This window comes from Alexandromys fortis, unplaced genomic scaffold, assembly GCF_014885135.2.
Source record: "Alexandromys fortis isolate MF-2015 unplaced genomic scaffold, M_Fortis_MF-2015_v1.1 scaffold_72, whole genome shotgun sequence".
In the NCBI taxonomy this organism is placed as follows: Eukaryota; Metazoa; Chordata; class Mammalia; order Rodentia; family Cricetidae; genus Alexandromys; species Alexandromys fortis.
The window spans coordinates 8,559,401-8,583,190 of NW_026067969.1; the positions used below are offsets into that span (position 1 = coordinate 8,559,401).

General features: G+C 53.9%; 3 protein-coding genes across 8 annotated transcripts in view; 2 read left to right on the top strand and 1 right to left on the bottom strand.

Annotated features, from left to right (window-relative positions):
* Tor2a (torsin family 2 member A) lies at positions 1 to 4,712 on the top strand. Of its 3 annotated transcripts, none has more exons than XM_050154956.1 (5): positions 17 to 227; positions 2,096 to 2,361; positions 2,847 to 3,022; positions 3,641 to 3,772; positions 3,981 to 4,083. In XM_050154956.1, the coding sequence occupies exons 1-5, from the start codon at positions 41 to 43 to the stop codon at positions 4,081 to 4,083; spliced, it is 864 nt and encodes a 287-aa protein (XP_050010913.1). In that variant the 5' UTR covers positions 17 to 40. The 3 variants fall into 3 exon arrangements, with proteins under 3 accessions (XP_050010914.1, XP_050010913.1, XP_050010912.1); XM_050154955.1 differs by having other exon boundaries at positions 18 to 227; positions 3,641 to 3,768; positions 3,981 to 4,712; XM_050154957.1 differs by lacking the exons at positions 2,096 to 2,361; positions 3,641 to 3,772; positions 3,981 to 4,083 and having other exon boundaries at positions 1 to 227; positions 2,847 to 2,911.
* LOC126509366 (tetratricopeptide repeat protein 16-like) overlaps positions 4,706 to 23,790 on the bottom strand; it is a 25,187-nt gene continuing 6,102 nt past the window's right edge. The window contains exons 5-22 of the mRNA XM_050155218.1: positions 23,502 to 23,632; positions 23,192 to 23,342; positions 22,509 to 22,675; positions 22,205 to 22,397; positions 18,087 to 18,253; positions 17,687 to 17,777; positions 17,259 to 17,402; positions 15,403 to 15,503; positions 15,194 to 15,323; positions 13,437 to 13,651; positions 12,524 to 12,768; positions 12,290 to 12,431; positions 10,728 to 10,893; positions 10,261 to 10,403; positions 9,913 to 10,106; positions 9,355 to 9,410; positions 6,472 to 6,544; positions 4,706 to 5,570 (exon numbers count right to left, since the gene is read on the bottom strand). Of these exons, the coding sequence (XP_050011175.1) occupies positions 4,816 to 5,570; positions 6,472 to 6,544; positions 9,355 to 9,410; positions 9,913 to 10,106; positions 10,261 to 10,403; positions 10,728 to 10,893; positions 12,290 to 12,431; positions 12,524 to 12,768; positions 13,437 to 13,651; positions 15,194 to 15,323; positions 15,403 to 15,503; positions 17,259 to 17,402; positions 17,687 to 17,777; positions 18,087 to 18,253; positions 22,205 to 22,397; positions 22,509 to 22,675; positions 23,192 to 23,342; positions 23,502 to 23,632 (3,264 nt within the window). The 3' untranslated portion in view covers positions 4,706 to 4,815. The remainder of the gene's footprint in view (positions 5,571 to 6,471; positions 6,545 to 9,354; positions 9,411 to 9,912; positions 10,107 to 10,260; positions 10,404 to 10,727; positions 10,894 to 12,289; positions 12,432 to 12,523; positions 12,769 to 13,436; positions 13,652 to 15,193; positions 15,324 to 15,402; positions 15,504 to 17,258; positions 17,403 to 17,686; positions 17,778 to 18,086; positions 18,254 to 22,204; positions 22,398 to 22,508; positions 22,676 to 23,191; positions 23,343 to 23,501; positions 23,633 to 23,790) is intronic.
* The window catches only part of Ptrh1 (peptidyl-tRNA hydrolase 1 homolog), a 10,216-nt gene continuing 6,491 nt past the window's right edge, over positions 20,066 to 23,790 (top strand). For 2 of the 4 annotated variants that reach the window (XR_007594118.1, XR_007594119.1), the window contains exons 1-5: positions 20,092 to 20,231; positions 20,680 to 20,899; positions 21,078 to 21,177; positions 21,325 to 21,370; positions 21,469 to 21,735. Coding sequence is in view for 2 of the 4 variants with exons in the window: in XM_050154958.1 (XP_050010915.1) it covers positions 20,136 to 20,231; positions 20,680 to 20,899; positions 21,078 to 21,177; positions 21,325 to 21,370; positions 21,469 to 21,651 (645 nt within the window). In the remaining 2 variants the exon portion in view is untranslated. Of the gene's footprint in view, positions 20,232 to 20,679; positions 20,900 to 21,077; positions 21,178 to 21,324; positions 21,371 to 21,468; positions 22,099 to 23,790 lie in introns of those variants that run through there. The other 2 variants (XM_050154959.1, XM_050154958.1) reach the window with 2 other exon arrangements.

The window sequence follows — 23,790 nt, forward strand, 5'->3', positions numbered from 1 at the left end:
AGCGGTGCGCACCGGGAGCTGTAGTTTACAGGTCCAGGCGATGGGCGGCCTCAGGCCGAAATCGGGACTCAACCGGATGGCTGTTGCTAGGCGAGGCTGCCTGCCCCGGGGCTCGATCCTCTGGCTGCTCGGACTGGTCTTGGCCACCGCCACCGCCTGGGACGTGGCTTCTCTGTACTGCAGCTTCAGCTCGTTCTGCGAATGCGACTTCAGGCCGGACTTGCCGGGTGAGGGGTGGGAGCCAAGGCAGAGGGGTGGGCAGCCGGTAGCTCGCTTGGGGTCGAAGCGGCTACAGCCGGGGCCGGCGGGGGGAGATCAGAGAGCCTCCGGCACAGTCCTGAGGCAACGGTTTGTGGGTGCCCTGTGGAGAGGGGCGCCTGGTGGCTTATGGAAGGCCTCCCTTGAGGGAACTTGTCGCCGGGGGAGAAACCTGCCGGCGGCCCGGATCTGGGCTGGTGCTCACTCGGGGCTGGTGCAATCCAGGGAACCCCCGCGAGGGAGCGCTGCTGCAAGGCTCTTGCTGAGTGGCTTCTCGGTCTCTCCTTTGAACAAATATCTCCAGAGGCCTCGGACAAGCCTTTCCTCTTTGCCTTGATGGTTTTTTGTTTGTTTGTTTTAAATTATTTTATTGGTGTTTTTAGCCTGTATGTATATCTGTGTGAGGGTGCTGGATCCTGGAGTTACAGACAGTTGTAAGATGCCATATGGGAATTGAACCCTGGTCGTCTAGACTGAGCCATCTCTCCAGCCCCCGTTGTTTTTGCTTTTTTGTTTGTTTGGGTTTTTTTTTTTTTTTTGCTGTTTTTTCTTTTTTTAAACAAATGATTTTTTTTATTGAGCTCTACATTTTTCTCTGCTCCCCTCCCTTCCTCTCCTCTCCCCTTCAACCCTCTCCCATGGTCCCCATGCTCACAATTTACTCAGGAGATCTTGTCTTTTTCTACTTCCCATGTAGATTGGATCTATGTATGTCTCTCTTAGAGTCCTCATTGTTGTCTAGGTTCTCTGGCATTGTGATTTGTAAGCTGGTTTTCTTTGCTTTATGTTTAAAAACCACTTATGAGTGAGTACATATGACAATTGTCTTTCTGGGTCTGGGTTACTTCACTTAAAATAGTGTTTTCTAGTTCCATCCATTTGCCTGCAGAATTCAAGATGTTAATTTTTTTGCTGTGTAGTACTCCATTGTGTAAATGTATCACATTTTCCTTATCCATTCTTTGGTCGAGGGGCAATTTTTTTTGTTTTGTTTTGTTTTTGTTTTTCGAGACAGGGTTTCTCTGTGGCTTTGGAGCCTGTCCTGGAACTAGCTCTTGTAGACCAGGCTGGTCTTGAACTCACAGAGATCCGCCTGCCTCTGCCTCCCGAGTGCTGGGATTAAAGGTGTGCACCACCATCGCCTGGCAATTTTTTTGTTTTTGAGACAGGGTTTTTCTACATAGTGCTGACTCTCTTGGAACTCTGTAGACCAGGCTGGCCTCCAACTCACAGAGATCCACTTGGCTCTGCCTCCAGAGGGCTGGGATTAAGGGTTTGTGCCACCATGCCCGGCTGATTTTTCTTTTCCCTTCCCTTTCCTTCCCCTCCTTCCCCTCCTTTCCTTCCTTCCTTCCTTCCTTCCTTCCTTCCTTCCTTCCTTCCTCTTTCTTCCTATCTTTACTTACTTTTTTTTTTTTTTGGTTTTTTTTTCGAGACAGGGTTTCTCTGTGGTTTTGGATCCTGTCCTGGAACTAGCTCTTGTAGACCAGGCTGGTCTCGAACTCACAGAGATCGGCCTGCCTCTGCCTCCCGAGTGCTGGGATTAAAGGCGTGCGCCACCACCGCCCGGCTTTTTTTTTTTTTTTTGAGGCAGTGTCTCACCATTAAGTCTTCTTGGCTTGGAATTCATTGTATAGTCCAAGCTGGCCTATACAGAGATTCCCTGCCTTTGCCTCCCAAGTGCTAGGATTAAAGGCGTGTTGGAACTCACCGTAAGCCCGGGCTAGCCTTTGATTAGCTGGACTGTTGCTGTTTCTGCCTCCCAAGTGTTGAGATTACAGACAAGAGTCACCAGCCCTGCCATCTGCCTTGATACACATTCCATCTGTGGTCCTAGGTCTGGAGTGTGACCTGGCCCAGCACCTGGCTGGCCAGCATCTGGCCAAGGCCCTGGTGGGGAAGTCGCTGAAGGCCTTTATCCAGAACCCGGCCCCCAGCAAACCACTGGTCCTTTCCCTGCACGGCTGGACAGGCACCGGCAAGTCCTACGTCAGCTCCCTGCTGGCACAGTACCTCTTCCAGGGCGGCCTCCGCAGCCCTCACGTGCACCACTTCTCCCCCATCATCCACTTCCCACATCCCAGCCACACCGAGCAGTACAAGGTACAGTGGGTGTGTCCGGGCCCCTTTCCCAGCCCTAACCTGGAGGGTTCCAGTCCACACAGGGCTCACCGTGGTGTCAAGGAGGGGCTTGTTCTCTCTAATACTGGAGAGGAGGCATCAAGAGAGACTAGGGACCCACAGGGCAGATAGTACAGAGTATCTGTCTGCATTCTTGGGCCCCCTTAGCTCTTAGCCCCATTTGGTGCCAGCTCTGATTACTGCTGCTCCTGATCCATCTTAGCTGTCAACACTGTGGGGCAGGTTCAGCTTCCTTGTCATACAAATCGGTAGCTGTCATGAACTGACAGTTGGGGCACTGCTCACCTCGGAGCCTCTCTGGGCTACGCTTTTACCATCTGTCTCAAGGGGTTGGTGTTCTCTGGAAACAGATCATCTCTCTGGGGAGTTTTTCTTGGCTTGGGAAGAAGTTTGGGATTGGGGGCAAGTCTTGCACTTCTTTGGAACTCCTGTTTCTACCCCCACAGAAGGAACTCAAGAGCTGGGTCCAGGGGAACCTCACTGCCTGTGGCAGGTCTCTCTTCCTCTTTGATGAGGTGGACAAGCTGCCCCCTGGCCTGATGGAGGTCCTGCAGCCCTTCCTGGGCCCCTCCTGGGTTGTGTACGGGACCAACTATCGCAAAGCCATTTTCATCTTTATCAGGTGGGTTCAGCACGGGAGCAGGCACAGGGGGGACACTGGTCAACTTGGGCCTGTGCTCCCAGCCCCTTACACTGTCCCTGGCAACTGTCATCAAAGGTGGCTGACTTCCCTCAGACTTTTAGGTCCCTGCTGCTGTGCGGAACCCCTGCCTGGCCATCCCTCTTGGGTAGCTGAGGGGACACAGGCCTGGGAGAAAAGGACCAGTGGTCCTGTTCCCAAGCCATGACTCCTTAGACCAAACCGTTGAGCCTCTTTGAGTACCGGCCTCTGCTTCAGAAGCTCGATTGGTGCTAATGCCCCACTGGCCCCTTGGGGAAAGCTACTTAAAGGGGAAATACATAGACCAAAGGACGCTGTAGCCTGAGTGGGATGGCGCACACTTGTAACCCAGCATTCTGGACCCAGTCAGGAGGATGGCTTCAGTAGCCAGACACTGTGTCAACCCCACTTCCCATTTGGTCTATGAATTGCAAAGTACATGGCACTTGCATGCTATAGAGACCTGGTTGTCATAGGAACTGGGAGGAGGAGGACACGGGCCACTGTGCTTACTGAGTCATGTTAGGTGTCACCCTCTAGCCCCTCAATGAGTCTCAGCCTGGGTGCTTGTGATTTTAGCAACACTGGTGGCGAGCAGATCAACCAGGTAGCCCTGGAGGCATGGCGCAGCCACAGGGACAGGGAAGAAATCAGCCTGCAGGAGCTGGAGCCAGCAGTCTCCCGAGCTGTGTTGGACAACCCTCACTGTAAGTTGGCTCTGGGACATCCTCGTGGGCTAGACCCGAGCGGTGTCCATTGTACCATAGTTGTTTCCTCAGGCCTCTGCACACCCCGCTGTTACCAAAGCAGCAGCGGAGAAACAGCCCCACTCACTCAGCTTGCACACCCCCCCCATGGGGCATGAATTCCTGACTTGAAAAGCTCACCAGGCTTCCATGCCTACCTGCCCTTCCTGCAGATGGCTTCTGGCGGTCTGGCAACATGGAGGAACACCTGATCGATGCTGTGGTACCCTTCCTCCCACTCCAGCGGCATCACGTGCGCCACTGTATCCTCAATGAACTGGCTCAGCTGGGCCTGGAGCCCCAGGAGGAAGTGGTGCAGGCTGTGCTGGACAGCATCACCTACTTCCCGGAGGGTGAACAGCTCTTCTCCTCCAACGGCTGCAAGACAGTGGCCTCCCGAGTCACCTTTTTCCTCTGAGAACCCAGGTGGCATCACCACCTCCTCTGTCTAGATGGACAAACAGGAAAGACCTGGGTCTCCTGAAGGGGTTCTTTCCTAAGCCGGCTGGCAAGCAGGACCTTGAGCACAGAATTAAGATGAAGAAGGGTGTTGGCCAGGCCGAGGAAAAAAGGCCTAGAAGGCATCTTCACCAGGAAACTCCTGGGCACCCCAGAACCTCATAGCCTTGCCACTGCCTTGCAGCCTGAGCCTTCTCAATGTGAACCGTACCTCAGGGATGACGGCTCGTGGCTGCTCCCATCCACGGCTTTTACCTGCACACCTTGCCAGCTGGGTTCCACGCGAGATCTCAGCCTGTGGCTGGACCTGGAAATCCAGCAAGGCCGGATTGGAACCTCACAGTTGGACCAAATGGAGGGCTCGAGCTGTCACCTGGGCCTGGACTTCAGTTTTTAATTTTATACAAGAGAACAGGGTTAATAAACATAGCCATGGGATCAGAACATTGACGAGGGTTTCTTGTTCCCCTTGGAGGAGGCAGCTTTTCTAAAAGCTAGGGTGTTGAGAAAATCTGCCCTCCCCTCAGCAAGGCCTTCTCATTGGCCCGTTCAGGGGGCAGCAGATTGGCTAGGGGTGGGTGAAAGCTCCGTCTTGCTGGAGCTCAGGTTCTGGTCCTGGGGATCCTGGGCTTTGCGGAGCTGCAGGCTCGGCTCCGGGAGGGGGTCGGTCTTGCTGGAGCTCAGGTTCTGGTCCTGGGGATCCTGGGCTTTGCGGAGCTGCAGGCTCGGCTCCGGGAGGGGGTCGGTCTTGCTGGAGCTTGATGTTGTGCTCTCACTGGAGCTTGAGGTGTCCTCAGAACTGCTGGGCCCTGGACTCTGGTCCTGGGTCTCACTGGAACTACTACTGCTTCCGCCATGGGAAACGGTCTCGCTGGAAGTCTTTGTTGACTTCTCGCTGTGGACCTGGGACCTGGGTTTCCAGCTCTGGGCACGAACAGCCTTGGCTCTTCTGAGCCTCTGCTTTGGGGTCAGGGCAGGCCTGTTCTTTCTAGGCTTTGGACCCATGGTGGCTTCTGTCACTCTGGATTTCTGGCTGGGGCGTTGTCTTCCTGGGCTTTGCATGGCTTCTGCCTTGCTGGAGTGGCATCTTTGGCCATAGGCAGGTGTGGTCTCACGCAAGTTCTGGTCTGGGTTCTCAGAGGCCTGGGTGACTTTGGGGGCCCTGCTCAGGCCTAGTTTCTCCCTGTTCTTCCTGGGGTCTGAGGACTGAGGCCTTGAGTGTTCAGACATCACAGCTGTGTTGGAAGTGCTCCTATACTCCTGACTGTCTGATATGTCCATTCCCGAGGTGCTCAGGCTCAGGACTGGCAAAGAGTGGAGAGCGGCTGTTAGGCCTGCCTGCCTTTCCAGACAGCTCTGGGAAAAGGGGCTTCCAGGCCACCTCCAGGTCATAGCTGGAGCCTCCCACTTCCTCCCTGTGCCTGGGCTGTGCACAGGGTGAGCAGCTGGTGCACACTGCTGACCCACCCAGCCGCTCTCCAGGCTCTCCCCAGCCCGGTTCTCCCACCAGACTCTGAACTCTGGCCCAGCAGTACCCTGCCCATCCCCAGCCCTGCTTATACATAGCTACCTCCTGCCCTTCCTTCAGCTCCTTGAGGTCTACCTTGAGCTCTTGAAAGGTCTAATCACACCCTTGCCCTCTGAGCTCCAGTCCCGTGTGCTTGGCTGGCTGTTCCCCTCGCTGACTTGGACAAGGACTGGGCCACTTAACCAGTTGTTAGGCACAAGCCTGTCTCCGGGCACTTGGAGTGGTTTGAGGATAACCAAGTGGAATAAAGGGGACTAATTCTACCACCCTGCACCATGGAGCAGTGGGGACACCCTTTTCACTGCTACCACCTCACACCAGGGCTTGTGGGGAGTGGCTTTCTTGCTTTGCCCTTTCATCCCCTCTTAGCTGGAGATAGGAAAATTGGGAGTCAAAACCTGTTGGGTATACATGAAGTGTGTGGCTCAGTTCAGGGACATACTAAGGAGCAGAGAGGAAAAGGGGCAGGTTTTGGAGGGAGAAGGGGGAAGTTGGCCTGAGGGTAACCGGTCCCTGCCCTGTGCCCATCCCACTGAGTCCTTACACTGCTGCTTCTAACTGAAGAGTCACCGTACAGGGTCAGAGCTGTCCAGGGCAGAACCCAAGCTTCAGCACTTGACCTCTGACCTCTCTGCTGCTTTGGTCTATTAGGCTGAGCAGGCGCTTCAAGGACTTACTGCTGAAGACTGAGCCCGAGGAGGTCTGGTCCACGTAGCTGTCTGACAGGGATATCACCATGCGGGGCTTCACCTATAGCAAGAGTCAAGCTGGGGAGCTACAGATGGGAGACCCTTGCTGCACCCACAGCTATGTGTCTGGAAGGTCACATGACAGTCCAGCCATCTCCCCCCCCCCCCATCCCCAAATAGGGTTTCTCTGTGTAGCCTTGGCCTTGAACTCAAGAGAGCTACCTACCTCTGCCTCCATATTGCTGGGATTAAAAGCATGTGCCACCACTACCCGGCTTATTTTCTGCTTTTGAAAATGTGTATGCACACCCTGTGGTGGTGGCACACACCTTTAATCCCAGCACTTGGGAGGCAGAGGCAGGTGGATCTCTGTGAGTTTGAGACCAGCCTGGTCATCAAGAGCTAGTTCCAGGACAGGCTCCAAAACCACAGAGAAACCCTGTCTAGGGCTGGCGGCGGGGGAGGGGGGGGATGCACAAGTGATTGTGTGTACACAAAAGTGCAGGTGCCCACAGAGGCCAGGAGAGGGCGTCAGATAACCTGGAGCTGGAGTTCCAGGCAGCTGTGAGCTGCCCACTGGGTGCTGGAACCCAACACTCAAGTCTTCTACAAAAGCAGTATTGACTTTTAACCATATCTCCAGCTCTTTTTTTCCACTCCAGCACTCTGTCTCCCTGGCTTAGAGTTCCTCACAGACTCTGGGATGGATGGGAGCACCCAGGGGCTAAGACTGCAGGCAGGGGAGAACATTGGTTCACATGGGCCTGGCTTCTGCAAACTGAGCCCTGCGGAGTGCGTGTTGGAGCTGAGGAGCCTCTATTTCTCACATTCCATTCTTCCATCCACCCAGGGGGGATGCTTCTACTACAACTATTTCTCTTTTCTTAACATTATTTAATGATTTATTTATTCTTATTTTATGTGCACTGGTGTTTTGCCTGCATGTATGTCTGTATGGAGGTATCAGATCCCCTGGAACAGGAGTTACAGACAGTTGTGAGCTGCTATGTGGGTGTTGGGAATTGAACCTGGCTCCTCTGGAAGAGCAGCCAGTGTTATTAGCCACTGAGCCATCTCTCCAGCCCCACGACTATTTCATAGTTGAGAGAACAGAGCTCTGAGCACATAAGCAGCCTGCTGCGGCCACGTATTGCTGCAGAGAAAGCAAGTTTTGTGTCTAGCAGGACCTGTGGCCTCCTCCACCCACAGGGGTCACCTGTTGGCCATCCCTTGCCCCTGGGGCTCTCCACTGTGCCCCTGTGAGCATTTCCCGCAGACGATGCCCACAATGACGAGTGGGTACATGGATCACATCTCTTCTCCCTATTTGGGGAACTAGGAAGGGCACTGGTGCCGCACTCACGACGGCTGCACAACGTCTTTGACTACAATACAGCTGTACTTGATATTTGTGGGCAGCAAAACTGGTTGATAGACCAAGTGAGCCATTCCTTAGGGGAGCTGTATAAAAGGAACCAGAGATAGGACAGCAGGCCATACTTATTCATTTAAAAAAAAAAAAAGGATTTAGGAATTGGAGTAGCCTTGTGCAGAAGTGCGGAGAGGCAGGGGCCTAGGAAGATGCATGCACAAAGGGCCTTCTGGGAGCTGAGAATGTGTTTGTTCACCTTGTGATGAGGCCATGGCAGACTAGCCTTTCATTTAAGACTTGTACACTTGGGCTGGAGAGATGGCTCAGAGGTTAAGAGCATTGCCTGCTCTTCCAAAGGTCCTGAGTTCAATTCCCAGCAACCACATGGTGGCTCAAAACCATCTGTAATGAGGTCTGGTGCCCTCTTCAGGCCTGCAGGCATACACACAGACAGAATATTGTTTACAAAATAAATAAATATTTAAAAAAAAAAGACTTGTACACTTGAAACTGGGTGTGATGGTTCATGCCTGTAGTCCCAGCACTTTGGAAGCTAAGGCAGGAGGATTGCTGAAGCCTAGCCTAAGCTACATAACGAGTTCTAGGCCAGCTGGGCTACATAGCAAGACACTGACTCTAAAACAGACTAGGAGCCAGGTGTGGAGGCACATACCTTTAGTCTTAGCTCTAGGGAGGCAGAGGTAGGCCAGTCTCTGTGAGTTTGAAGGCAGCTTTGTCTATATTAGTGAGTTCATGCTATCTAGGGCTATGTAGTGAGAGCCTGTCTTGCAAAGCAATAACAACAACAGGCAGGAAATGAGTGCTTGCTGTGTGCGTGTGAGCCCTGAGCAGAGCCCCCACACCTATGTGCAGTCTGGGGATGATGCTGTGTGCACTGGAGGGAGTGGAGATAGGAGGGTTTCTGAGGCTGTCTTATTCTCAGTAAGGTGAAACATGGTAGAGAAGGAAGGACACCTAACGTCCTCTGGCTGCCACGTGGGCATGTGTCCTGCACAGACAGCATAGTTATAACACAAGACACACACACTTTGTATACTTGTCTATACACACACACACACACTTTGTATACTTGTCTATACACACACACACACACACACTTTGTACACTTGTCTATGCTATATTCAATGAAAAGACTTTTTTTGTTTTTGTTTTTTTGAGACAGGGTTTCTCTGCAGCTTTGGAGCCTGTCCTGGAACTAGCTCTTGTAGACCAGGCTGGTCTCGAACTCACAGAGATCGGCCTGCCTCTACCTCCCGAGTGCTGGGATTAAAGGCGTGCGCCACCACTGCCCGGCTCAATGAAAAGACTTTATGAAAAACTGTAAGGAAAGCAAGGCACAAGTGGCCAGTGTCCCAAACAGAGCATGATCGTAACATTGTCTTACTATCAGAGAGGGGGGAGGTTCTTATATATACTGAAGGGGCAGAACAAACTCCATTTTGAGAAAGATCTCCATTTTAGACAGGACCTAACCTTACAGTCTGAGCTAGCTTGTAATCAATAAACCCCAGTGTATTTGCATCGAATACCGGCTCTGTAGTGTGACGCAGGCACATGAAGTTGCCTGTGCTCACAGGGCACACACAACTCAGCCCCTTATCACTCGAATTGCCTTTTGCACGGTAATCCAGCCTTCTTGAGTGAGTACCCAAGAATTTCTACAGTGAACCTAGCACCACTCCCTCTCCACCTGGCTCCTGCTTGCATCCACCATCTTTACGGGGGAGGCCCTCGGGCCAGAGCCACATCCTCAGCCCCATTGATGAAGTTCTAGAAGCAGTCCAGAGTAACCCCATAAAAAGCAAATCTGAGCCAGAGGTGTGGTGGTGCACGCGTTTAATTCCACCACTCAGGAGGCAGAGACAGGCAGATCTGTAAGTCTGAGGCCAACTTGGTCTACAGAGCAAGTGCCAGGACAGCCAGGGCTGCACAGAGAAACCTTGTGGGGTGGAGGGGTAGAGGGGAAGCAAGTCTGACCATCGCGACCACAGGGCACCCTTGCTGTGGCTCCCCATCTTAGGTGCGGTCAGCCACACTAGACTCCAGGGCATGGGCCCTAGCATAAGTTCCACTCACCTTTTTATCCTCTGCTCCTCTTCTCTTGAGTTTAGTCTTTCCTTTCAAGGTCGGAGGAGTAGCCAGTTCCTCTTCCAGGTTCCCCGTGAAAGTATATTCCCGATTCCACGACTCCATCAAGGCTCGGGCTTTCTGACGTTCCATTAACCTCTGCCTGTCAAGTCATGGTCCCAGCCCTGGATCAGTCTCTGGAATTTAGCCTGCTGTCCTCAGGGACCAGACAGTGCAGGCCTTATGAGGCAACTAGACCAGAGGAGTTGTGCGTCCCCACCTGCTCCCACGGCTAGCCAGAGGTCCCACAAGCTTACATCACAATGCTTTGTGGGTGGATGGCCTTCGGACCACTTTCTAGCATCCGACTTAGCTGGAGCTTGGCCAGTTGGGCCACTTGGCTCTTAAGCACGTCCTCCACAGTCATGCCAGGAAAGAGGTTGGTCATCAGTGGGGCCATCTGCCGGGGTGGCACAGTGAGCAGGGGGTTGGTGCTACCTTGCCCTCAAGGGACCAACAGGGAAGGCTTCTGCAAACTTTCTAGACTGGGGCCTTTTGCCCCCGAAGGAGCAGGTGATCCAGAGAAACAGACCGTTCTCTAATGGGGAGCAGGGCCTAACCTCGGAGCAGCTGGGCCTGTATTGAGTCTCCCTCTGTACCTGTGGGTGGATGGAGGGAGGGGATGCCAGCGGGCAGGAGGGCGAGAAGGAGTAGCAGCTCATTGTCACTGATTTCTTTTAACAGTGGCCAGGGTGTGAACCTTCCTGGCCCAGTAGGAGCCCACCTTTGGATAGTTGGGGTTTAGGAGCAGCACAGTGGCAACATCCTGGCGGGCCCCCAAAATGTTCTGCAGGAGCTGTCGGCTCTTGGCCCGGTGCAGGTAGTACTGGGCCTTCTCAGGGTTGTGCTTGATGGCTGTTGAGAAGTGGTCCTCCGCTGTCTGGAACTGCCTGAGGGACATGCCCAAGGCTGCCATGAGCTGGGCCACCCGTAAGAGATGGGCACCGAGGAGGTGGAAAAGTAAGGGCCTCTGCTCCCACCCATATAGTTCTCTCTCTCTCTCTCTCTCTCTCTCTCTCTCTCTCTCTCTCTCTCTCTCTCTCTCTCTCTTTGTGTGTGTGTGTGTGTGTGTGTGTGTGTGTGTGTGTGTGTGTGTGTAGCTTTGGGCCTCTCCTGGAACTAGCTTGTAGACCAGGCTGGCCTTGAACTGGGATTAAAGGCAGGCACCACCCCTGCCTAGCTTTGTTTTGTTTCTCAAGACAGGGTAAAACAGGGTGGCACTGTGTAGTCTTGGCTTTACTGGAATTTGAATGTAGACCAGGCAGCCCTAAACTCTCAGATGCACTTGTCTCTGCCTCTCTGCACTAGTATTAAATAAAGGTGTGGGTCACTATATCCAGTGCTAACAGTTTTCAAAGTGTGTATGGGTGTTTTGCCTGCATGTATGTTTGAGAACCATTTACACGCCTGATCACTTGGGACTGGGGTAACAGATGGCTGTGAGTTGCCATGTGGGTGCTGGAAATCAACCTAAGTCCTGGAGGAATCTAGAGGGAGGCTCATGGGCAGGTAGGCAGGCCTCTGAAATACATTCTAAGGCTGGTGGTGGTGGCACATGCCTTTAATCCCAGTATTCAGGAGACAGAGGTAGGAAGAGCTCTGTGAGTTCAAGGCTAGCCTGATCTACAGAGCTAATTTCAAGACAGCCAGGGCTACACAAAGAAACTGTCTCAAAACCAAACAAAAAAAAATCATTCTGAATGCCGGGCGATGGTGGCACACGCCTTTAATCCCAGCACTCAGGAGGTAGAGGCAGGCGGATCTCTGTGAGTTCGAGGCCAGCCTGGTCTACAGAGCTAGTGCCATGACAGGCTCCAAAGCCACAGAGAAACCCTGTCTCAAAAAAACAAAACAAAACAAAACAAAACAAAAAGTCATTCTGAATCATACATTATTTTTTTGAATCATACATTATTAAATATTTAATTTTTTCATTAAAAAGCTTAATTTCTGGGGGCTGGAGAGATGGCTCAGTGGTTAAGAGCACCGACTGCTCTTCCAGAGGTCCTGCGTTCAATTCCCAGCAGCCACATGGTGGCTCACAGCCATCTGTAGTGAGATCTGGTGCCCTCTTCTGGCATGCAAGCATACAGGGAAGGAATGTTGTATACATGATAGATAAATAAATAAATCTTAAAAAAAAGCTTAATTTCTAATATCATCAAATGAAACTATTTGTGGTGACGATGGGAATAAAACCTCTGTCCAGCAGACAACCAGCAGGTGGCTTCTGGTGACCGCTGCCTGCCACCCTCCCTGGCCACACCCCTCCCCACCCCCAGACACCTGCGTGTCTGCTCACAGAATCCCATCTTCTCCTGCAGCACACCCATGCGTAGGTTGGCTCCCTCGTCCTGCGGGCTCAGTGCCAGTGCCTGCTTGTAGTCCGCCTCCGCGAAGGCCAGGTTGCCCAGCTGGAAGAAGCAGTCTAGGACCCGAGAGCAAGGACTGAGTGCATCCCCAACTCCCAGAGCTAAACCAGGACCCAATCTGGCCACCTCGGACGTTCTCCGAGCTCACCCCCACGGTTGATGTACAGGCTCTTCTCGTTCTGCTCGTCCCTGATTGCCTTGTTCAGCAGCAGCACGCCCTCCTGATAGGAGCCCTGGGTGTAGCAGTGCACAGCAAAGTCGTTGTAGGTCAGCAGCAGCTGGCGCTGTGCCTTCTGCACCAGGCTGTCCTGGCTGTCGGTCACCATGTCCAGTGCCTTCAGGAAGTCTTCCACAGCTGGGTCAAATTGCTGGAGCCGTCTGTACATGGTCCCCCTATGGTGGTGGACATGGCAGGTAGCAGGACCAAAGCATCCCATGACTAGAAAGCCACTGCCCACCTTGGGCCTTCAATCCATGACCTTTGACTATAGCCATGAATTCTGCCTCAAGCCCCAGGCCTGATTTGGTGCTGGCCGAGTTGCTGCCAGGATAACCTATTAGTCACCGGCATCTTTTACTTCTTAAGCACAGTTTCCCATATTGGAAAGAGCTATCTGCAAGCCTCTATATTCAGGACAACTTTGTGGAGTCAGTTCTCTCCACCCACATTTATACAGGTCCTGGGACTTGAACTCAGGTCGACAGGCTTGTTCTGCAACCTACTCTACACACTGAGCCATCTCACGTGTCCTGTTCAGGCCTTTGTACACACACACTTTAGCCAAGTGTTTAGATGAGAAAAGACAGAATTAGGGAGATTGAATGGCACCAAATTCTTGAGGGACCAGATACAACCCCTAATCTCATGCCCTCTGAGCATGAACTACTCAGCAGGCCTGTCTGGGATACTGGGAGACCCCCTCGATGGTGCCAGGACCCGAGCTGAAGGCAGGTGAAGGTTCTTGGCACTAGAGAGAAACTGAAGCCTGGGGAGGGCCAGAGACTCTTTGGAGACCACACGACAGATTTGCAGGAGCAGCAGCCCCTCTCCACCCTGGTACCGGAAGAGGAAGAGGTTGGGGTCCAGGGGGTTGTTCTCAATGGCACAGCAGATATGCTTCAGTGCTCGGTGCAGCTTGCCCTGCACGGCCAGGATGCTAGCATCTTGAAAGGACTGCTTGGCCTGGTTCACCATCATCTGGAGTAGCCCTTTGGCCTGTGGGTGCTTGGGATCGAAGAGCAAGGCGCTTCGAAGGTCTTGATAGCAGAGCTTAGGCTGCAGGTGGAGGGGTGGCATGCTGGGGTGGTACTGTCCCAGTAGGGGGTAAAGAAGGGCAGGCCTCTAGGTGACAAGTTAGCACCACTCCATCCCTCCTGTGTCCCCTGCAGTATTGTTCTACATTTTTTCGCCTCGTGAACAAGGCACTGGGGGAAAATCCACCCCCAGCCTCAACATTAACAGCTCCTTTCCAGATGGGACCTCCTTGACCCCGGTCTGGGTACAGGCAGAGCACATCCCTAGGCAGACGCCTGCCTTCCTCTGCTGTGCAGGTTGGCCAGTCAGCTCCACATTCTTAGCAAGCACCCCATTCTCCTTTGGGTAACTGGCTGGAGGGGACACTGGGAGGACTGGGCAATGGTGGGAGGGAGTGGCTGATTGGGCTCGGGCTGGAGAGCTGGCTGTGTGGCCTTGCTCAATCATTCACCTTCCTCCAAGGGTTCCCAGTAGTCAACCAACCATAGCCGCACACAGGACACGAGTGGAGGCGTGAGTCAGCAATAAAGCGTGATGATGGATACACTCGTGTCTTTGAGTCACCACCAGCACACTGAAGCCCAGCCCCTGACCAGAGCCTGTCTGGGTAGCCTTACTCAGCCACGCTCCCTCCTTGCCAGGCCCCTCCTTCCTCTCTGGCCCTCCCCACCTTGTTGCCAACACCCAGCTCACCTGGAATGCTGCCCTGCTCCAAGCTCTTCCCTCCAGCTGCATCAGCACCACAGGGCCCTCTCCTTAGCCCTTCCCTCCTCTAGCACTCTGCCTCCTCCAGCTGACAGTTTCCCAGCAGGAGCCATCCCTTAGAGGTTCCCTGACCCAGGGGACACTCTCTCCCAGAAGACTGCAGGCCCCTCCTCTCTGCCTACGTTCTGTTCTTCTTAACCTGTGACCCAGCATCCCTTGTCCCCAAGCTGTCCCCTGTACTCTCTGTGCCCCTGCTGGGCCCAGCAGGGAGTCACGGAGCTTTACAACTTTCCGTTGTGCAAATAAGAAAAGAAAGCAGGATACCAGGCATAGTGACCCACGTCTTTAATCCTAGCAGAGGCAGAAGAATCTCTGAATTAGAGACCAGCCTGATCTACAGAGTGAGCTCCAAGACAGCATTGTCTCAGAAAAAAAAAAAATCGAAAGACCCTCCTCCTTACCCCTCCCCCAGAAAAAAGAAAGAACGAACAGAGAGCACAGAAGGAAGGCAGGAAGGCCTCTGCATCTCTAATGTCTACAGTGTCCTGGATGCCACACATCCGAGGGCTCAGTCAGTAGACGCTTCCTACACAGGCTTGAGGAGCACAGCTTGGATCCCCAGGACCCATGTCTCAGTCCAGAGCTCTGAAGACACAGGGATAGTGTGACATACTCATTCCCCACCCTTTTTGTGGTTACCATGGAGACTAGTACAGTCTGGCACAGAGCCAGGCCTGAGTGATGAAGGTACCTTAGCAGGCAGGGTCCCCAGGAATAAGACTTCCAGTTGGCCTTGCCTCCTCTATAATCTTTGAGCACACTGGGGGCCACACACCTGCCCTGCCCACTGTGCACTACCTTCTGGAAGAAGTTGTAGATCCGGGCCCGGAGGATGTAGACATCGGCATTGGCCCTGCCCTGCTTCACCTCCCTGGTGATGAGTGAGAGGCAGTCCTGATGTCGATTGAGGGCCAGCAGGCAGGCTATGCTGGGGGCGGAGGGCAGGGGTGCACTCAGCCTGGGACAGTAAGAGGCTGTGGGGAGGGGGGCCAGCGCGCCACACTCACCAGCGGTAATTAAAGGAAGGATTCTGGGGTTGGAGGTCAGAGGCTTGCAAGAAGACATACAAGGCTTCCTGGAAGTCACACAGCTCGTACAAGCACTGGCCCTGAGGAGACGGGCACTGTCAGTTCTGCTCCAGCTCTGGGGACTCCACTGCTGGCAGAGGAAGGCAGAGACCTGAACAGACTCCAAGAGACAAGGATGGAAAGAGATGCAGAGCTGAGCAGAGACAGAGCAGGACAGTGGGTGACAGCGGCAGAGACAGCGGGACAGTGGGTGACAGCGGCAGAGACAGCGGGACGGTGGGCGACAGCAGAGACAGCAGGACAGTGGGTGACAGCAGAGACAGCAGGACAGTGGGTGACAGCAGAGACAGCGGGACGGTGGGCGACAGCAGAGACAGCGGGACGGTGGGCGACAGCAGAGACAGCGGGACGGTGGGTGACAGCAGAGACAGCGGGACAGTGGGTGACAGCAGCGGGGCTTGCTCAGAGAGGCAAAGTGACTCCCTCCCCCCCAGCTCACACAGGAAGTGAGATGGCAGGACAGTTATCTGAGTGCCCAGAGGAGTCGCCCCTTCTCCTTCTCAGGTGTGTTTGTTTGGTTAGCTAGTGTTTCACGTGGGGTGTACACTGACCTTGAACTCAGAACAAGCTTCCTGCTGTGTCTGAAGTGCTGGGATGGCAAACCTGAGCCACCTTGTCTGGCCCAATGTCTCTTTTCTATTCTATTCTATTCTATTCTATTCTATTCTATTCTATTCTATCTATCTATCTATCTATCTATCTATCTATCTATCTATCTATTCTATCTATCTATTCTATCTACTTTTTTTTTTTGAGACAGGGTTTCTCTGTAGCTTTCTTCGAAGCCTGTCCTGGAACTAGCTCTGTAGACCAGGCTGGTCTCGAACTCACAGAGATCCGCCTGCCTCTGCCTCCAGAGTGCTGGGATTAAAGGCATGCCACCATCGCCTGGCACATCTATTTATTTTGTAGAAGAGGGCAGGCCCCTGTTGCAGCACACATGTGGAAGGCCTAGATAACTTGCAGGAGTCAGTTCTCTTACCATGTAGGTCTCAGATATCAAATTTGAGTTGTCAGGCTGAGAGGCAAGCACCCTTACCCGCTGAGCCCTCTCACTGGCCCCAAAGCTTCTTTGTAAGAACTGAATGATCTGGTGTCTTGTGGTATTAGGGCTCTAACTCAGGCCCCTGCTGTATCAGGCAAAAGGTCTACTACTGCTATACTCCAACTCAACTTCTACCCAATATCTGCCCTTCAAAAAAAAAAAAAAAAACAGACAATGCTGGGTGGTGGAGGTGCACACCTTTAATCCTAGTACTCAGGATGCAGAGGTGAATCTCTGTGAGTTCAAGGCCAGCTTGGCCTACAGAGCAAGTTCCAGGACAGTCAACATTACACAGAGAAAAACCTGTCTAAAAAAAAAAAGCCAAAAACAAAAAACAGATCTTGAGGGCTGAGGGTAGTAAGATGACTCACTGGGAAGATAACCTGAGTTTGATGCCCAGAGCCCACATGGGACAAAGAGACTACTGATTCAATAGTTGGATAAATAATTATAAATGTATAAATAAATGTTAAAGTAAATGTTGAGCAGTTAACCTTTTACTTGGTACTAGGATGGTGCCCAGGACCCCTGTATGCAAGGCGGTTGTCCTGGCTCTGAGCAACACCCCTACCGATGCACATAAATTGAATCTAAAATTGAGTTGTCATACTTGCCACATTTTGATAACTCAACATTTCCACGTGGCTGGTGGCCACCCTACTGGCCGGAGGGCAGGCCTATGGCTGGTGTGTGGTGTGCACTCCTCTGTGGGCGGGAGCTGCCTAGGCACCTGTAGGTAGAGTACAAAGGCCAGCCGCTCCAGGTATTTGCTGTTCTCTGGCTGGTAGGTGTAGGCCCTGCGCAGGTTCTGCAGGGCAGAGGAGAAATCGCAGAGCTGGATGAAGGCCTCGGCACGGAAAACATAGAAGTCTGCCTGAAAGCAGAGAGACCCAGGCTGCTGTGTCCTCTCCACCGTCTGCCCCTTGTCTTAAAACAATTTGCTGGGCGGTGGTGGCGCACGCCTTTAATCCTAGCGCGTGGGAGGCAGATGCTAGCAGATCTCTGTGAGGTTCAGCTGGTCTACAGAGCTAGTTCCAGGATAGGGTCCAAAGCTACACAGAGAAAGCCCATCTCGGGGGCGGGGAGGAGAATTTGAGGGGTCCAGGGAGGAAAGGTCTAGCAGGTTCCAGAGGCCGCGGTGACTCCCCCTCCTCTTACCATGTTGGGGTTCAGGTGGAGGGCGCGGGAGAAGAAGAGCACGGCGCTCTCCCAGTCCTCTTGTTCTAGGCACTGATGGCCTTGGTGATAGCTGTGAGGGCAGGACAGGACAGGAGGGTTCAGGCAGTGGGGCTGGCCTTGATCTTGGACCAGCCCAGGATATTCTCAGGGCTATGTGGGGCAGGTGGGAGGGAGGGTTGAGGTAAAGAGGCTGGAGAAGCAAGCAATGTTCCGGGGAGGGCAGGCTGGCCTTCTTGGAGCTCTTCCGGCTCTTTTTATCCTTTTATCCATTGGTGTTCACTGAGGCCCAGAAGGGCCAGCAGCCCAGCCCAGGGCTGTACTCCATGGTAATGGCTGTGTGAAGCAGGAACCTGGGGCTGGGGACCTGGAAGTCACTCACTACTCTCTGACTTTGACAGGTACTGTTGATCCTCCTGTCCTTGGTTTCCTATCAACGCTGTAGAACACCTGGCTTGTCCCAAAGATATGTTGCAGGGTCTTCTCTCGGTCTTCAGGAGCATGAACACGGAGCTTTGGAACTTTCTTCGAGTGGGCATGGTCGGGCACCTAGGAACGAATTGGGCAGGAAGCTTGGAAGGCCTCAGGAGGTACCTTACATCACCTCCACTCTTTTCCCAGGGACTTTGCCTGGTGGAGGAGGTGTGGGAACGGCCCCTGGGAGAAGGACACCCAGTCTGGGATTCAGCTGTGTTCCAGCATTTCTCTAGCCTTGCCTCTCTCGACCTCTCTTGTGGTCAAGCTCAGGGGGATGAGGGTCCTTGTAGCCCCTGCACCCGCACCCTCTGCTCTCTCCTTGTGCTGTATATAGTTGTCCATTATTCTCAGCGCCCCAGCTCAGACCCTGCTCCACATCTGGCCTTTAAGGTTCCTTGTAAATCCCCTGGGACTCTCACACCCTGCAGGCCACACTGAGCAAACACGTCCCCTGACCTCTCACTTCCGTGTGGTTTCCCTTCCCGTCATCACCAGAATCGGGGCTGGGTGGTGGTGGTGCACACCTGTAATACCATTGTAGGATGAAAAGGGCCAAGAGAACACACCCGGTCCCTGACCAGACCCTCAGTAGACCTGGGCCAAGGAAAAACATCCTGACCTGAACTTTACTCCAAAACCAGGGCTTGAAATCCTACCAATCGCTGAACATGAAATCCCACCAATCCCTGAGCTTGCCCCAGAACCAGGCTACAAAGATGCACCAATCCCAAGTCACCCTGGAAAGTTCTGCTCGCCCCCCAAGAAGCCTCATGGAAACTGTACCCTGTTCAGTTTTGCGGCTGCCCCTCATCCTAAAGCGAGCCACTTTCCTGGGTTTTCTCTCCCACTCTTGAGTGAGGTTTGTAGTGAGGGGTGCCATTTTTACCAGAGCGGAGCCCAGCTGTAACAGCTTTGGTCACAGTTGGAGCAGAATTGTAACATTTTCCCTGGGGAAACTTCCCCTGACTGAGCAGAGTTGTTACATGGGGTTGGGGGGCGGGGTGATACAGGACAGGACCGGCACACCTAAGCTAAACAGAGCTAGAATACTTGGCTGCCGCAGAATTGTAACCCTTTCACTGCGGAAACTTCATTCGGAACAGCTGTTACACTTGCACTGGGGAAACCTGGAGCACAGCTGTGAACTGGTATTCCTTGGCTCCCGACTCCCAGGATACTTTACCATCTGAGCTCCTACACTAACAACCCGAATCCAGAGGCAGGCAGATTTTTCTGAGTCTACATAATGAAACCCTGTCTATCAAAAACAAAACAAGCAGGGCGGTGGTGGCGCACGCCCTTTATCCCAGCATTCAGGAGGCAGAGGCAGGCGGATCTCTGAGTTAGAAAGCCAGTCTGGTCTACAGAGTGAGTTCCAGGGCAGCCAGGGCTACAAAGGGAAACCCTGTCTTGAAAATTCAAAACAACAATTAAAAACCTCTCCGTCCTCTCCTTTCGGAGTAGGCGGTCAGTCACCCTTCTCCCCTCCCACATTTCCCTGAAGGGCTTGACCGGCTTCACCCCAGCCCTCACCTGGCTGTGGTCAGTCATGACCGGTTTCCAGACTGACCTCGGGCTGAGCTAACTCCCTGGTTCCCTGTCTCCGCTGTTGCTAGGCACCTGCTCCAGGATGCCCAGAGGCTCCGCCCATTTAGCTACGCCTCGAGAGTCTGTAGAAAATTAGTTGGGCGGGCCAAGGCCTACGTCAAGGGAAGAACCAGCCGGCGCTCGAGCCAAAGGCTGAGCAAAGGCTCGGGGAGGTACAGGGTGACGCGACGACCAGGAACGCACGCAGAGGCCCTCCGTGGCCCTCGCCCCGCCCACTTCCGCCCCGCAGAACCATGGAGGCCGCCTAACTCGGCCCGGATTGGTCGTCGCTGGACAGGCGGCGATTCTATTGGCTTAGGGCTGCCTGACGTCAAGGGGCGGGGTCCTGGCTGTGAATTGGGGCGGCATGTTGCGGTCCGGCCTTTTTCGCTCCGGGATGCGGCGGAGTTGGGCTTTGAGACAGTGCGTTTCCGAGGCTCGGTTCCCCGGGAAGCGGTGGCTGGTGAGTGGGGCGTGGGTGACCCGGCTCCGATGCTGCCCCACTGTGTTCCTTGTCAGCCGCCCCCTTTTTTAACATTTAAAATTTCAGGTCACATTTATTTGTGCGTGCAAGTGCCCTATGGCTGTCAGAGGGCAACTTGGGAGTTGGGTCCCGGGGATCGAACCTAGGTTGTCAGGACAGCAAGTGCACTATCTTCTGAACCATCTTGCCGAACTTGTCAGTTTTTCTACTTAGTTAAATAGGTGACCGGCAGTATTGACTGACTCCAAACTTTTAGGAGTTCTGCCTCCACACCACGGGTGCAGCTCCCCCAGTTTTGTGGGGCCTCCAGGAGTTCCCAGGCCCTTAAACGCTCCTTCCCGACCCTGGCTCTCTTCTCTGTTTCCTGACCGCTGTTTAGGGCCCTATGTTAGATTATCCGATCTGTTTTCTATGGTGTTGCTTGCAGGTGGCTGGCCTGGGGAACCATGGAATGCCTGGCACACGGCACAGCGTAGGCATGGCAGTGCTGGGGCAAATAGCCCGGCGACTAGGAGTGGCGGAGAGCTGGGCTCGTGACTCTCGCTGCGCTGCTGACCTCGCCTTGGCCCCGTTTGGGGATGCCCAGTTGGTACTGCTCCGGCCACGGCGCCTCATGAATGTCAACGGGCGCAGCGTGGCCCAAGCTGGTGAGTTGTGGGCTTCATGGGTAAGAGGGCACAGGGAGCAGAGAGAGGTTTCAACTGTGACAAATGCCTGGTGAGCCCCGCTTACTACGTTGAGGACTTGGAAGCCTGTTTCTACGTGGGGGTCGTTATAGTCCCTCTGAGCAGATAGGCAATAACTAGGGTGTTTCCGTGTGCCAAGCGGAGCTGTTTGGACTGACTGCGGAGGAGATCTATCTGGTGCATGATGAACTTGACAAGCCCCTGGGAAAGCTGGCTCTGAAGCTAGGGGGCAGCGCAAGGTGAGGCACACCTGTGCTCAGGTTTGGGTAGGGATGCTGGCCTCTGTTGGGGTGGAGTAGGGTTGCTGAGCCTATCTCTGCTGGGGGCCTGGGCAAGGGAAGGGGGCTGCCTCAGCAAGTACTAACTGCTCCTCAAATCCCTCCAAGGGGCCACAATGGAGTCCGTTCCTGCATTAGCTGTCTGAACTCCAGTGTGAGTCTACCCCTCTGCCCTGCCCTGGGTGGGGTTGGCCAGCGTGGGCTCCCCAGTGTACGTCACCAAGGCCCCCTCATTCCTCTGGCACCCCACAGGCAATGCTGAGGCTTCGGGTAGGCATCGGGCGCCCCACACACCCTAGTATGGTACAAGCCCACGTCCTGGGCTGCTTCTCCCCTGAGGAGCAGGAGCTACTGTCCCCCTTGCTGGATCAGGCCACCGACCTGCTTCTGGACCACATCCGTGCTCGAAGCCAGGGGCCACCATCGAGCCTCTGAGACCAGTGGACATATCTGCCTGTTTGACTGCCTGCCGATGCCCCGAAGCCCAGACACAGCCACAGGACTGCCACGACACGTGTGGTACCCACTGTTTATATAACTTCTGGGTTGCCCCAGGTCACTTGCAGATTGATTGCCCCAGGTCACTTGCAGATTGAAAGAGGGACACTGGCCACCACAGTCTGTTTTTGCAGTGGCTTGGTCTCTCCGTGCGCTACTTACGGTGTAGGAAAGGCTTAGGAAGGGTCAACTTTCTGAATCTTTTGAGAGCGCCAGATGGATAGCTCTGTGAGATTAAAAGATGCTTGCTTGAAATCTGCAGTCTCCTGGGGGCCGGGGATTAAGCCCTTAACCCATTCCTTACCAATGGGGTGGGGACAGAAGGGTCTCGCAAACCCTTTCCCAGTGGTAGCATAGGTATGCCTTAGCCTGTTTTTATAGGTGGGGAGGATCAGCAAGGTCCCACCATGTCCCTGAAGCCACCCAGCATGGAAAAACTAGGGCCAGCTGTTAGCTTGCTGTCCCCCAGGGTCCCTGGCACTCCTCCTACCTCATTAGTGTTCTGTAACCGGCAGATCCCCATTCTGGTGACATATGAGAGCAACCTGAGGTCGTGAGGGTTGGGTGGGATGTGGACCCGACGAGGCACTAGCCCTAGATCCCCAGGCTTGTAGGTTGTGATGGCGGAGAGCTTCTGTAGCAGGGACGTGGCCGCCTTCTTGGATACCTGGGTGCTGAGTTGGCTGTGGGAAGGAACTTGGGGTTATCACCTCCATCTCCACAAGAGGAGGCTGAGAATCTGAGAGATTGGAGAGCCAGGGTCTGCTAAGTCCCTCACAGGGCTATCTGCTCACCTCTCTTTGGGTGGGCCTTGGGGCTGCTGGTCCTCATGGCAACCCACATTGAACTGTGCTTTTGAAAACACAGCTGAGCTGAGCAGAGCCAGCAATTGCTGCAGCATCTCCTTGCGCTGCAGTTGGAACACCACGTCAAAGTCACCGTCCTCAGCATCTGTTCGCATCTGTTGGTGTGATGTAAGATGGTTAAAGACCAGTGGCCCAGATACCCACCCTCCCAAGTGCTAGGATTAAGGGTGTGCACTGCCATGCCTGGCCTTGTTATTTTACTACCCTGAGTTGCTCAGGCTGGCCTTGAACTGAATTTGTAGCCCCAGTCAGGCCTTGAATTTGGAATTCTGCCTCAGCCTCCTCAGTATGATCAGACCCACCCCCACCCCCCCAGGCCGGGTTTCTCTTTGTCTCTTTGACTGTCAAGGACAGTCAAAGACCAGGCTGGCCTTGAACTCAGAGACCTGCCTGCCTCTGCCTCCAAGTGCTGGGATTAAAGTCCTGAACCACCACTGCCTGGTCAGAGCCAACTCTTGGATGGATCTTTGAGGTCCAGAATCAGAAAAAGAGTCAGTCCTTGAGTCTCTCAGGAAAGAGGCCCTCTAAGCTTAGCCCCCAGGCCAAATTTCTTGGGGTCAACTTCTGTCCTTGGTCCACTGGCCTCTTGGTGTCTCCTGCCGCTTGCTCACCTGTACAATGTCCTGTAGGAGCGAGGTGGCCTGGGCCAGGACTGTTTCCAGGCTGGCCCTAACCTTCTTTTCCTCAGTCAGCTTCTCTTGTAGCAGATTCACCTCCGCCCGCTGTTCCCTCAGCTGCTGTTCTAGCTGGTCCTTGTCACTCCTGGTCCAGGGCAAGAAAAAGCCCACAACTGGCCCCACCTGCCGGCAGTGGCCGGCACCACCTCTTCCCTGGGCCCTAAATCCGGTTTTCAGCTTGTCTGATAGGCCAAACCATGAGGCTATAAATGGGAATTCCCCGGCAGGCTTCCACCCAAGTCACCTCAGGGTCTGGTTGTCCTTCTGTAGCTGCTGGAAGTTCTGTTCCAGTTGGGACAGCAGGACGCGCAGCTGCTCTGCCTCCTCTGTGCCCTGCTTCTGCTGGCGGCACTTCTCCGTCAGCATGAGGATGACCTGCAGCAGTAGGCAGGTGTCTGGCCCTAGATCCCCGGGCTTGTAGGTTGTGATGGCCTCCCCTCCCTCCCTCCTGGAGATGCAGCAGGCCGGCACCACCTCTGGATAACAGAGTGGACTCCACTCAGTTATAGGGGGTATAAGGCAGACTCCAGAGC

Coding starts and splice junctions, on each gene's coding strand:
- Tor2a (XM_050154955.1), top strand. CDS start 41: ATGGGCGGCCTCAGGCCGAAATCGGGACTCAACCGGATGGCTGTTGCT. Junction 2,362..2,846: donor GCCACACCGAGCAGTACAAG/GTACAGTGGGTG, acceptor CTACCCCCACAG/AAGGAACTCAAGAGCTGGGT. Junction 3,023..3,640: donor GCCATTTTCATCTTTATCAG/GTGGGTTCAGCA, acceptor TTGTGATTTTAG/CAACACTGGTGGCGAGCAGA.